At 38.3% G+C, this 13,749-nt stretch overlaps 2 protein-coding genes across 2 annotated transcripts; one reads left to right on the top strand and one right to left on the bottom strand.

Moving 5' to 3' along the window:
• tap2t (transporter associated with antigen processing, subunit type t, teleost specific) lies at nt 1-7,194 on the top strand. The gene is made up of 12 exons (XM_084135546.1): nt 1-266; nt 525-1,063; nt 1,181-1,295; nt 1,405-1,535; nt 2,864-3,069; nt 3,211-3,408; nt 3,515-3,643; nt 3,725-3,913; nt 3,997-4,170; nt 4,954-5,113; nt 5,854-5,990; nt 6,111-7,194. The coding sequence occupies exons 2-12, from the start codon at nt 532-534 to the stop codon at nt 6,318-6,320; spliced, it is 2,181 nt and encodes a 726-aa protein (XP_083991672.1). The 5' UTR covers nt 1-266; nt 525-531; the 3' UTR covers nt 6,321-7,194.
• On the bottom strand, nt 6,587-12,816 carry faap100 (FA core complex associated protein 100). Its single transcript, XM_084135545.1, has 9 exons — nt 12,479-12,816; nt 12,268-12,383; nt 10,683-11,338; nt 9,795-10,013; nt 9,530-9,686; nt 8,375-9,242; nt 8,176-8,292; nt 8,008-8,094; nt 6,587-6,726 (listed from the first exon to the last, which is right to left on the bottom strand). The coding sequence occupies exons 1-9, from the start codon at nt 12,623-12,625 to the stop codon at nt 6,595-6,597; spliced, it is 2,499 nt and encodes an 832-aa protein (XP_083991671.1). The 5' UTR covers nt 12,626-12,816; the 3' UTR covers nt 6,587-6,594.
• Nucleotides 12,817-13,749: the final 933 nt, after the last annotated feature.

A 13,749-nucleotide genomic window follows, 5' to 3' on the forward strand; every position in this document is an offset into this window, starting at 1 on the left:
GGAAGAACAAACGAGCGTAACCGGCGTAGGCGTAATACGTCATGATCCGTCATACGCACTACATAAGTTACAGTAGCTAATTGAGGTAAAACCGTTTTGTGCACACTGAGGCTGACTCGTTTTAAACAATATTTAAGTGTATTCCCAGTATAGTCGATTCTTACTATTCTTATGCGCACTGACCTGAAAAAACAGTTCTGACACCGCCCACGTGAAAGCGAAAGCAAAAGTGATCCTCCGACAAAATGCAACGAGAACAACAAATGGTAAGAAAATTAGAACTTTATAATGTTTAGTGCTTATGCAATATATTTTAAAGTACTTGAGAAGATTATTGCTGATAAAAACATCCTAAACCAGCCTAAGATGGTTTGCTAGCAGGTTTAAATGGGTTTGAGGGATTCTTTAGTTGGTCAGACGAAGAGACCAATTTGCCCATCAGCTAAAACTAAACAAAAGACTAGTGTGATTGGGCTATGGAACCATTCTAGTCTGGTTTATCTGATTCCTCTTTGTCTTTTCAGTTTTAAGATGATCTCAAAGGCGTACCCCATACCCAGAGCTGCAGCAGAACATTTCTGTCTGTTGTGCTGTGATCTTGTCATCTGGGCTTGTGTGTGGACAGCACTGCTGTGGCTGGATGGAGAGGGCAGTCTGGATCTATGGTGCCTGTGGGCTCTCAGGACCATCAGCTGCATTGTACTGTATTCAGTAATCACACATGTCTCTGACAGCAGCAATCAGCCTCTCCTGAAGCGCTGGGTAGCCCTACTGAGCTTCCTACCTCCCGTGTTTGATAGCATTCAGACAATGCTTCACGGGACTGGAAGAGGCTTTAGTCCTGTTCCTGATCCTGGCATGGTGATCCTGAGCACTGCTACATCTACTCTCATATATATGGTGTGGGAGATGGCCTTCCCACACGGTGGACCATCTAAGGGTTCCAGGAACCCGAAGAAAGATGAAGAGGCCAGAGCACTCCTAATGAGGGTCATCCGCTACTCCAGGCCAGACTATCTTCATCTAGGGGCTGCCTTCCTCTTCCTCAGCCTGGCGGCGCTTTGTGAGTGTTTTTCCTGTGATTTTAAATCTAAATCCTGATTTCAGTTTGGCTAATCTTTTATCTACATTGACAAAACTATTGTAAACTAAATCCAGAGTAATACCTTTTATTTTGTAGTTGAGACATTCATCCCATACTGCATTGGGAAAGTTATTGACATACTGAGTGGAAAGTACCAGCACAACAATTTCGTATGGGCCATTGGACTCATGGCACTGTGTTCACTTGGAAGGTCAGTGTAACATCAATCCAATGCAAAAATCTTACTAAAAACTAATGTCTTCATGTACAAATTGGTTTTGTTTCTTGCAATTAAAATGTTAAATTGTTGTGTCTTTAAGTTCTATGTTCACTGGTCTGCGCGGTGGGATGTTCATGTGCAGCCTCTGCAGACTCAACAAGAGAATACGACACCTGTTGTTCCAGAACCTCATGAAGCAGGAGATAAGCTTCTTTGAAGATAATAAACCAGGTATGATACCTGTTCCTACACTTTGAAAGTTGAAGTTTAGCACTAATTGTCTTTCTATGTAAATAGTGCAGATGAAATGAAAATTCACCCCATCTATTTTATAAATGCATGTTTATAGAGCTCATGTGTTTCTTTTTTGACCATGTAATATGTAATAAGAATGTCATAACTGGACCTTTCAATGAAAACAACAGTTCAAAAAACTGGTGACGTATGCAGGACTCCAATCTTACACTTAAGTACACTTAAACCCTGACCCAGGAAAGCCTGTACTTATGAGTGCAACACCCACATCTTAAAATCCAATCAACAACCAATGCTCAGAAAGTCCCGCCCTACATTTTTACTTTTCCGATCATTAATTTCACTCCCTTGTGCTTCACAATACGGAAGACCTGTTGCTACTTCTGTTTCATGATGACTTTTAACACTCTACGAGTGCCGCAATTTAAACACACAGTGTCAAGTAAAGCCCAAAGTCATAGAACTGCTTCTTGTAGATGTTGGCGAGAAAAATGTTTCTTGAGTTATGTTTACTGGTGTCAAACTGAATAGGTTTAAAGGACTGAGGAGAACTCGAGGCTTATGCCCGGTGCACATTGTATGATTTTGAGCTGTCCCAGAAGAAAGATGACCAATCGTGGCGATTTCTGTGGTCGTGGCTCCTAAACGGTGATCCTAGTACATCTTACAGTGAGAGAGTTTCAAAGACAGCCGTTGTCACGGTCTTGCGACCAAAGGTTGTCTCCGATGATTTTGTCAGAAATTTAGCATGATCATCTCAGTGTGTTGCTGCTACGATCTACGTTTACTGACTAGATAATTGTATGCAACATGAAATGGCGTATTGATCGTCACCGTTTTCACAAATTTGCGTTTTTGTAGCTTACATGGAGATGATAACGGTATAATTTTCAAAAATGTGCACTTTGAATCCTGTTTTTTTGTTGCATTTTCAGGCCCCCAAAACACTGTTGATGTGTAAATGAACAGTCCAAATGCATAAAAAGTTGAAAATGGTGTTGTGTAAACAGACCCTAAAACTAAACAAGACGTGAGAAACAGAACGTGACCGTGATATGGGGGTCATTTTCGACATGAAGAAAACAAGTGTGAAGATTTTTTGAAGACCATTTCACCTTTCTATTCATATCCACAATGTTTTTGTGTTTTCACATAGGAAGTGGCACAAAATTGACAATTATTGAGACACTGCATTCTGCTGCATATTTTAGTATTATTTTAAGAGTAGACAAAGCTACAGAATTGTACATATTTGATAATATAGCCATTATTAAAATCATGTCAAATTTTTTTCGCTTTTACAGGTAGTCTCACGTCACGTTTAATCTCTGACACTGATAAAATGGGACGTTCTGTGGCCATGAATGTGAATGTGTTACTGCGAAGCCTGGTGAAGACATGCGGCATGCTGTACTTCATGCTGGGCCTGTCCTGGGAGTTAACCCTCCTTTCATGCATTGAAATGCCCATTCTTGCTTTCATTCAGAACTCATACAACAACTTCTCCCAGGTAAGTAACCCTCCTCAAGTTGGTTTCCTTTTTATTTTTTACAAAGCTTAGACTTGTTATAAAGCTGTGTCTTTCCTAACGGCATATCCTAACGTTTTGGGGAGACCATAATGAATCATAATGCCTCACCTTCCTGATCAGAAAACATCCAAAGAGCTTCAGGACTGTAATGCAGAGACTACAGAATTGGCGTCTTCTGTCATTGGGTCGATGAAGACTGTGCGCAGTTTTAAGGCAGAGCATCAGGAACAGCAGCGATATGAACAGACTCTCAACAGGAAGCTCCAGGTTTTGAGGCGTAAAGGTGTCTACAGTGCATTTCATCTCTTAATACGCAGGGTAAATCATATACAGTCCTAAGTTGCATTCACTGTTCTCCTTGGTAGAAATTGTGTTATAGTTCATTGATTCATACAAATGGCTATCTTCTTGCATTGCATTTTAGTTCATTACAGTGGGCTTGAAGGTAGCAATGTTGTTCCAAGGCCGAAATCTCATCTCGTCTGGACAGCTTAGCAGTGGCAGCCTTCTTGCGTTTGTGTTCTACCAGAAGGACATGGTGACCAACATGAGGGTAAGATGGCCAGGTAGATTTTACAGGAATATGACCCTTCATTGAGATGAGACTAAATTCTGGCCATAATTATATTCTCAGCATCTTGTATATATCTATGGAGACATGCTGAATACTGTGGGATCAGCAGTGAAGGTGTTCCAGCTGCTCGATAGGAAGCCACAGTTGAGAGAGGCAGGCCATCTGGCTCCAGAGAAGCTTAAGGGAAGACTAACCTTTGAAAAGGTCACCTTTTCCTACAACTCCCGTCCTGATCAAATGGCACTTAAGGTACGTTTTTTGTTTATTCCGCAAAAGCTAATCATAGATAGAACTTATGTGATTTGCATGTATTCATTGTTGAATTGTTGCAGTCTGTTACATTGGAATTGAGTCCAGGAAAGCTGACGGCATTGGTAGGGCCCTCTGGTGGTGGGAAGAGCTCTTGCGTCTGCTTGCTCCAAAGGTTCTATGATCCAAAGGAGGGTGAGATGTTCCTGGATGGAGAACCTCTGTACCGCTACCAACACCAGTATTTGCACAAAAAGGCAAGAATTGATTCGCCAGCATTTACAACCATATAACTTCAGGGGCCAGTTGTTCAAAAAAATTTAGTCTGGATCAGAATGATCTGGATTTGGAAATCCCATGTTTTGCTATCCAGGATTAGGTAATCCATTTTACTTTTGTGCCAGTTTTTCATGCAAATTTTGAATTGGATCACCCTGATCCAGATACACACTTTGATGACCAAATCTGGTTTACTAGTGCTCTACAGAGCCCCTAAAGGGACATGCTGATAGAAATAATATAAGATAGGGAACTTTTTTTTTTTGACTGGTTCATCTCTTAAAAAAAAACCCTCTTTAAATTCAATTTAATATTTTTTTGTCTGATATTTCCAGCTGTTTGGGGATTATTTTATGGCACCAAAAGCTCTTTTTTTCTTCACTGTAAGCTACCGAAAGGCTGAATAAGAAGCCTAATGTTTACCTATAATTTATTACTTTAACAGTTACAACTAATCAAGAGGACAATAATGTGTTTATATTTTATGATGGTTCGTTTTTTTACAATTTGAAAGTTTTATTACATTTTTATTCCTGAAATCCACCCTTCTGCTGGGATCAGGATAATCCTGATTTTTTGGATCAAATGTATCCCAATTTTACTTAAAAAGTTTTGAACACAAAAATCTGATCAGATAACTTTCGAACAACTGGCCCCAGGAGGGATGTGAAAACATTAATTCCATTGGATGGTTTGGTGAGGCAGTAGTGTATAACTAGTAGTTTATAAAACTACACATTATTGTCTTTCATTTGGCTTAGGTGGCGATGGTATCCCAGGATCCTGTGCTTTTCTCTGGCTCTGTGAGATATAATATTGAATACGGTTTGCAGGACTGCACACTTGAAAGAGTAGAAGCAGCTGCTCGTAAAGCCAATGCACACAACTTCATATGCAAATTGGAAAAGGGATACAACACAGGTAGATATAACTAAAGAGGCACCATTATTAAAATTCTGTCTGATACTAATGAGCTGTTAAATATTTTCATGTTATAGCCAATATCACCTTTTTATAAATTTTTTTTTGTCTAAATAAAAAATAAAACTGACCAAAAAAGTAATTTAAAGAAAGCCTATAAGTGAATGTAGACATCACATTATACTGTTCCGTATGAAAATGGATATTCATTTTGAGATTTGCTAAATGTAATTAAATTAGTGTTTTTGAAGATTGACTTTAAAGGGTTAGTTCACCCAAAAAATAAACATTATGTCAATCATGTCGTACCAAACACGCAAGACCTTCGTTCATCTTCAGAAAAAAAAACGAAGATCTTTTTGATGAAATCGGAGTGCTTTTTGTCTCTCCATTGACAGCTACACAACTACCACTTTGACGCTTCAAATCCATATGAATTGAGCGGTTTAGTCCAAATTTTCGATCGCTTTATATGATGAACAGATTTAATTTAGTCTTTTATTCACATATAAACATTGGATCAGCGAACATAAACAGCTCAACCAAACTTTCTTGACGCACGAGAACTAACCTCATTGGTTAACCTCAAACATGGTTGAGCTTCCATTTACCACAACTGATGTGCGAGTTGATGAATAAAATGATATTTATACTGATATTTATAAATCAGTGACATGGTACTGATATGTGTATCCCTAAAAATAAATCGAGTTGGTTAAATTTGAATGCTTTTTCTGCAGATGTTGGAGAGTGTGGCGACGAGCTGTCGGCAGGGCAGAAGCAGTGCATTGCTATAGCCAGAGCTTTGATAAGAGACCCACAGATTCTTATCTTGGATGAAGCCACAAGCCACATGGACAGTAGCACACAACAAGCAGTACGAACTCTTATGGAATTAATACTAAATCTGCACAGTAATTATTTCTAAGCTGCAGTAACATGCTAAATTCTGAGGTTTTCCCCATTTATAGTATCTATTCATGATCTTATTTCCCAGGTTCAAGATGTGCTCAATAGCATAACGGATCAGACAGTGCTGGTAATAGCTCATCGTTTGGAGACTGTAGAGAAAGCAGACCACATTATCTTCATGGAGGGAGGTGAAGTCATGGAGCAGGGAACACACCGGCAGCTCATGGCCAAAGAAGGAAGATACTATCGGCTCAGAGAAAAGCTTTTCAATCTGGAGACACAACCAGTTGGCTAAAGTATCAGATTTGTGGATAGATTTTACAGAGTCTTCAGTACACACTCACAGACTGCTTTCATGTAGATTTAACAACTGATTCTAGTGTAGATCGGTGGGGAGATAAAATTTTCTCCATCCTTCTGTTTATATAGGCAGTGTTTTGTTCATTTTGTTAAGTGATGAACATGGGACACACAAAAAGGAAAGCATGGACTTTGTATCCTAAAAGTGAAACATCCTCTACTGTATTGAAAAAATATATGTAATACACAATTTCGTGTGTGTATTTAAATCAGAGAATGACCAGTGGGTTTGCCCTCAGCTGCAGAAAAATGTGGAATAATATCTCAGAGCTCTTATCCGTCTTGATTGTGCCACCAAGAGCTGCTTGATTTTGAGCATCCTGGAGATCTTTATAAAGAGACTGACAAAAGAAAAAAAATGTTAGTATTGAATTAAGCAAAACTGTCTGATATATGTGAATTAATACTATCACAGAGTAAAGGTGCAGCCACAAATGTTGCAGGTAAAAAAAAAGAATCCACTGTCTATACCAATTTCAAGCCGACGTCACGGTTACGTCACGGCGTTAGCTGGTGGCAAAACAAAGGGAAAACTGGAGGCGGCCAATACAAACCAGCACATATTCGGCTACATAATAAGGAGCTTAAACTATTACTACTGTTATTAAATGTCATCTTGTTGTGTTGTTGGGTGCAAGAATCGACGGAGTACAGGCTCCAATTTGAAATTTTATCGCATAATGTTTTCTAAATGATTGTAATTATTTGTGAATCATCTATGATTGTATACATTGTTTTGATTGATTGTGACTAGACTTTTTGAAGAACCTGGTAAGAAAGGGTAGTCAAATACATAGTTAAAAAATTAATATGCTGTATCTGGAATTTTTATTTCTAGAAAATATTCACATTAAAACTGCACCGTAATGTCACTCTTTTCTATCTGGCCTTGGCGCTGGCTAGGCAGAACTGTGGATCGTAGGCTACCACACAAGTCTTGTACGTGACCATTTAGTACAGTTACAGGCATCTAAAGATTCATATGCCCTCAGTTTCTCTTTACGCTCAGTTTCTCTATCAGGTAGGTGTAGAAGTCAGGCCACTCAACTGGAGGTAGCGTTAACGTTAATCCTGTCAGATCGTCCATCCATTGACTGAGCGTGTACGGGTCAGCCAATCTGGGATGTCCGTTAAAATTAACTTTTGCAAATAACAATCGTGGTCCTGGACAGTGAGTGACCTTGCACATTAAGATAAAATCAGATTTTCTCCAGTCATTAATAAAAAACAAGCTAACAAAACTTGCAAACTAACATTAATAGTGAAGCGGCCAGAGGGATCGTTCTGCCACCACCTAAGCTCCGCCCACAAAAAAAGTCACCATGTTTACCAACTGAAAAGGGGTCTATAGTGTAGCGACACATGAAGCCCTCATGCCGAACTCCAGATTGAAAACAGGTGTGTGTGTGAGCAAATGTAAGAGTCTGCATGCCTGTAATAGAATGGATACCTTTTTCAGTTCGATTAAGTGATTTTTTCCCCCATTTTTTAAAAATAACTGGATTTTTGCAGCAAAATTTACCGAGCAACGGTAAATGTGATGGCACCTTTAGACTTTAATCCAAATGGTGTAATCTAAGCATGCAAGAATGAACAAATAAAATGAAGAGAATCAGATCTACCTCAACGTGCCGTACAGCTTCACACAAGCTCTGTGCTTTTAACTGCTTTGTATGGCAACATTTTACAGTCGAGTCTCTCAACAAGACCTGTTGAAAAAGTCATGATCCCCAAATCAGATTCAATTGTAAGTCCATGTTAGAAAAATAGATTTTTTTTTATAAAAGTACCTGAAGGCGCCTCAGAATGGCATGATGCAGTCCACACACCGCTGCCACAGATGTACTCTCCACCCGAATCTCCAGGACTTCAAGAGGTCCTTCAGAGCATAAATCTCCCAGTGTCACCTTGAGGAAAGACATGAGTAGCTCATTCTAAATGACAGACTTCATGATCGTAAATGAGTAATGAGTAGTATTAAGTCAGCACCTCTTTGGCCATAATCTTGACAGAGCATCCATCTGGGCTGTAGGCACAAACCACTGGACTTTGTACAGACTTTGTTTGTCCCATCACCTCTGGTGACACCAACCAGTTTAGCACAGACACGCATGTTTCTGAACTACTGGTTACTGAAGTGTGCAGTTTGGCCTTTAGAAGCTCGGATGATACTCTGATCAGCACTGCAACGGGTCCTGACTTGGAAGTAGTATCAGAATCTTTGGTTAATGCTCCTCTGGCACGCAGGAAGGCTTGAATGCCATCCCTGACACTGTCGTGTCTGATGTTACCATGAGAAAATGGTCCCTCTAGCCTTAAAGCATCAAGCCAATCCACTGTTAAAGAATTCAAAGGTGCAGTGATAGAGCCCATCTCTGTAAGGAGCTGGGAAACACCAAGAGAAGATGCTTCAGGGCTAAACAGATTGGAGAGGGAGAAGGTGAGAGAACAGTAGACCTTCACTGGCAGAGACAGCCCATCAACGGTTTCAAGAGGAATGGTTACATCTAGTTTCTGATCAGAATCCAGTTTTTTCAATGGGAATGAGTATGTCCTGGATGAGCTCTCAATATTTGAATATTGGGATAATGGGTGGACCTGAATGCATAGAGTCCAACCATGCTCCAATGTACATCCACTTGAGTTTTCAAGCACACATGTAAGAGTCAAAGAGTCTCTTTGGAGCAATGAGCTCCATCTAGCCACACCATGACAGCTGATTGGATGTTTGGTGCCCATATTAAACTTTTTTTCATTCCCATGGGTGTCCAACAGTAGGCTGCAAACATTTATGACTTGATTCAGACGTTTGATAGACTCATTTTTCTCCTGAAGCTTGTGTTTCAAGGATTCTGCCCTGCAGAAGACAGTCACAAAAGGGTCAATGATGTGACACTCATTTTGGTCGCTCTATTAATTTCTTTTTAAAAAAATTCATACAAACAGTGACTTGTATATTAAATTAGAGAAAGAAACCAACATTATTACAAAGAGTACAGAACTTTTAAATTAGTTTTAAATTAGATTTTTAAACGATTCTTTATCACTGACACTGTTAAATCCCATTGACTCAAAATGTGACATTTAGCTTTAGGCGTTGGAAAATCAGAAGTTTTCTTTTTTATGATGAGGCATGAAACAGACCTCTCCCAGATGTTTCCGATGGAAGCCAGGAGGTCCTTCACTCTCTGGCCTGCTAGAGATGGAGGTAACCTGGGCACATTTCCTTTTTCAGATGCTTGAGGAAGGTTCACTCGAAGCAGTCTTCCACTCAGAGATATGCCCATAAGCTGCACAGATCCTTATAATTAAAATACAAAAGATGTGCGTTAGTGACTTAAGAATTAAAACATTTAAAAGCCTGGTAAACAGCATAGAGATTGATCAGAATGCAATGCATGTATCGTACCTGTAGGGTTAGTAAATGGCCGAGTGAGTGCTATAACCCTGCATACACCAAGACTGTCTGAGGTCAGATCTTGCAGCTGGGACTCAGTTCCTGTGGCTTCTGATGAAGATATCGTGGGGAACTGAAGTGTGTGTAGGTCATTGAGAGAGCTGTAGTACAGCCGTTTATCATCAACACAAACACACAGCACTGGTCCTCGTACACTATGCTCATTGAAGCCTGTAAAATGTGAATGTTAACACAGATTACCAAAACTGATCTATAATTTATTCAAAAGCATTGAATAAATAAAGCATTGCTACAACTGTCCTCATATCAAAATGAAGGGAAAAAAAGCTAATTCTTGAATAGAAAATCAAAACCAAAATAGTTTGGCATTATGTATTATTATTTCTTAGAAAAAAATATTTAACAAAACTGCTTTTTTTGTCTGGTTGTAAAATGTCATGTGGTGCAACTCCCCAAAATCATAATTATATGTATGAATGAATTGTAATTATATTTATGAAGTCATGATATCGATTAAAAAAAACCCTAGAAAAATATATTTTAAACTTCTTTGAATATAATGCGTATTCCATATTCAAGATCTAAGGAAATATTTTATTACTTTTTTTTTATATTTGATGGTAACACCACATGACATTTTTTCAGACATTAAACTAAAACATCTTAAAAATGGTATTAAGTTTTTCGAAAACAATATGAAACCAGTACAAAAAGAAAATGAGAACATTTCACACAAAAAAAGGCATTTACATTAAACTTTTTTTTAAAGATCTGTCCTTTTCTTTATTGTCGACAATCTTATTGACTATCAAATCAAAATCAAACACTTTTGCAAAAGCAAAAATATATGTAATAAAAGCACTTTCATTTCATTCTTACTATAATCTGCCTCTTTTCCTTCCGAGCTTGCTTGTTTGCTTCTGACCATTAGAAGTTTGCCTCTTTGACCAACTGCTATGAGACACTGAGGTCCGTGTTCTCCAGAGACGCAGGTTCCGACAAATACGATTGGCTGCTCTAAGCTCTGAAGGACTCTGATTGGAGATCTCTGCTCTCCTCTTGGACCAGCCAGGGTGGGGATGAGCAAAGGAAAGCAGCAAATACGACCATCAGGTAAACCACATAGAATGACTGGAGAATTGACTAAAGAAGCATCCACTCCAAATAAGAGCCTGAAAAGACGGGGCTCAAGATAAGGATGGAGGTCAGACTGTTGAGAGTTGACTGACGTGGAGCCTTTAGGGTAGATGCAAGTCAGCACTGGAGGACAGTTCACACTTTTTTCTTTGTCTGTTATGTTTAAGCGGCATGAGTTTACAGTTGCAACCTGGAAACATGCAAGTTTACGAAGGGGTCTGGATCCAGGCTCTTCATAGAGATCAAAACTCCAGATGGACTTGTGAAGACTAAGAGTCACAAGGATCTTCTCAACTATGGTAAATGCTTGCAGACTGAAATTTTTCAGGACAATGGAATCATCTGATACAATATTCAGCACACGGTCAGGACTTTTGCTCGCCAGGACAGAGGAAGAACTAGTAAAAAAAGAGCATGGAAAACAAATTATAAAAATAAAATTCCACATTATATTGACTAAAGAAAATCTCAAGATCCATTGAAATTGCTTGACGAATGCAGTTTCCCTTCCTGTAATGATGTATTTATGGACAGATTTGTAAGGAAAATTCCTTACAGCAACTCTGCTAGGAAAATTCACATAAAATGACTGGATGATTGGATTTAATTTATGTTGTAGAAAAAAAAAAGTGAATTCTAAATGTGAATGATCCAGTTTGCTAAACCTTTATTACTGTTGCTGACCAGTTCTGAATTGACTGGACAAAAAAAATCTGTTGCAATATAAAGGTTAAGTACTTTATTTGCTATAAGTGAGTTATAGCATAGATTTGGAATATAATTCTATCTTTCTGTCTCTCCATTGACAGCTATGCAACTACCACTTTGATGCTTCAAAAAGTTCATAAAGAGATTGTAAAACTAATCCATATGAATTGAGCGGTTGAATCCCAAATATTTCTGAAGAGACATGATTGCTTTATATGATGAACAGATTAAATTTAAGCTTTTATACACATACAAATTCTTCAACTCACACATCAGTTATCAGTTTAATGGAAGCTCAAGCATTCAATCTGTTCATATAAAGCGAAAGAGTCTCTTCATAAAATTTGATCTAAACCGTTCAATTCATATGGATTCGTTTTACAATCTCTTTATGAACTTTTTGAAGCGTCCAAGTGGTAAGTTAGTTGCGTAGCTGTCAATGGAGAGATAGAAATCTCTCGGATTTCATCAAAAAGATCTTCATTTGTGTTCTGAAGAAAGTCTTACGGGTTTGGAACGACATGAAGGTGAGTAATTAATGACAGAATTATCATTTTTGTATGAACTAACACTTTAAGTTATCTAAGAAACATGTTATTGCAGATATTACTAACGTTACCTGAGCTGTGGTAGAGGGGTGCAGTAAAGCCCACCGTTCGCGCAAAGTGCATAAAGCCGATATTTATCGTCACTTAATGCCAAATTGGTCACTGAAGCTTCAAACTGCATCACGGTCTGGAAAAACAACAACATGTAACGTTACTGAGTGAGCTTGCAGAAAAGTAGTCTGGTATAGTATAACACAAAAGTTAAAACAAACATGCACTTGCCGTGACTCTCCTCTCCTCGACATTGAATACGAGCACATCTCTGTGTCCGCAGGCCAAGAAAAGATTCGTGTCGTCCTGTATGATGCGCACTGAGTGTGACTGACAGTCACTGAACTCAGACAGATACTCCACACTGCACCGCTCCATTATATAATGTCACACGGGTCTGTTTTACATTCTCCACAAAGTTTACTCCAATTTAAAAGACTCGTTCGTTTCGGTTGATAATAGTTCTCAGATTAAACCACATAACAGAAATGCTCGCGAATGTTCCTAACTTGTTTCATGCACCCGCCGCCTCAACGGTGACCAATGAGCATCAATGCTCTTCCTCCTCTGTTTTTAACCAGTCAGATTTAGTACACTGCCATCTACCGTATATTCCGGACATTGTTTAACCTGATGTTGACTCAAGGGTCCCATTCAAAGTGTAACCTAGGTGTATCTTGGTGCCACAACGTTTTCTACCACAAAAATAATTAATATAAAAAAAAAAAAACCTTCAATCCAAAGAGATACAATGAGTATATACTGAATATTCCATTTTAATATTAGGCCTATATATAGGCTATAAATATTCCAGGCTGCAACACATAACACCAGATATGAAATCTAAGCAAACAGGTTTCCAGAGGCAGCAACAACTTTTGAGCATACAACTGGATTTTTGGGATCTTAAGGATTTTAATTAAAATAGTTTAATGATTAGAAGGTCTTCTTTCTGACTCTAGAAGAGGAGAATCGTCAGAGCTGGACCGGGGGAAAAATTTCAGTCCATCCGGCCATGTTTCCCCGTTAATGTTTTGCTGGGGTTATGGCCTTTAAATTGTAATAAATGAATTAATCAATGAATAGCTAAATAAAGGGTCTATACAAATAATAATAGATATTTTTAATATACTGCAAATGTGTTAAATATTCATATTGCATTATATTGAAGACTGTTCATTATTGAATTAATATTTGACTTGAAGTAAAGTTTATTAGAACTGATCATATCTACACAAAAGAAAAAGTCATAGCTTTATCCTTAATTCATGGGATCCAGATTCCAGGCTATAAAGCTCTTAAACTTTGCTTTGTTGCCCCAATGAAATGTTTCCATAGATCTTGGACAGGATTCCAGAGTTTAACTATATGTTAAACCACGGTTTTATGGTTATATAATAACAAAATAATAATACTACTAAGAGTACACTATTATATAAAAAAAATAAAATAAAAAAAACCCCCACCGTATTTAACTTAAAGTAGTCAAATTAATAATATGG

Source organism: Abramis brama (genome assembly GCF_963993115.1).
Source record: "Abramis brama genome assembly, chromosome: 14".
Lineage (NCBI taxonomy): Eukaryota > Metazoa > Chordata > Actinopteri > Cypriniformes > Leuciscidae > Abramis > Abramis brama.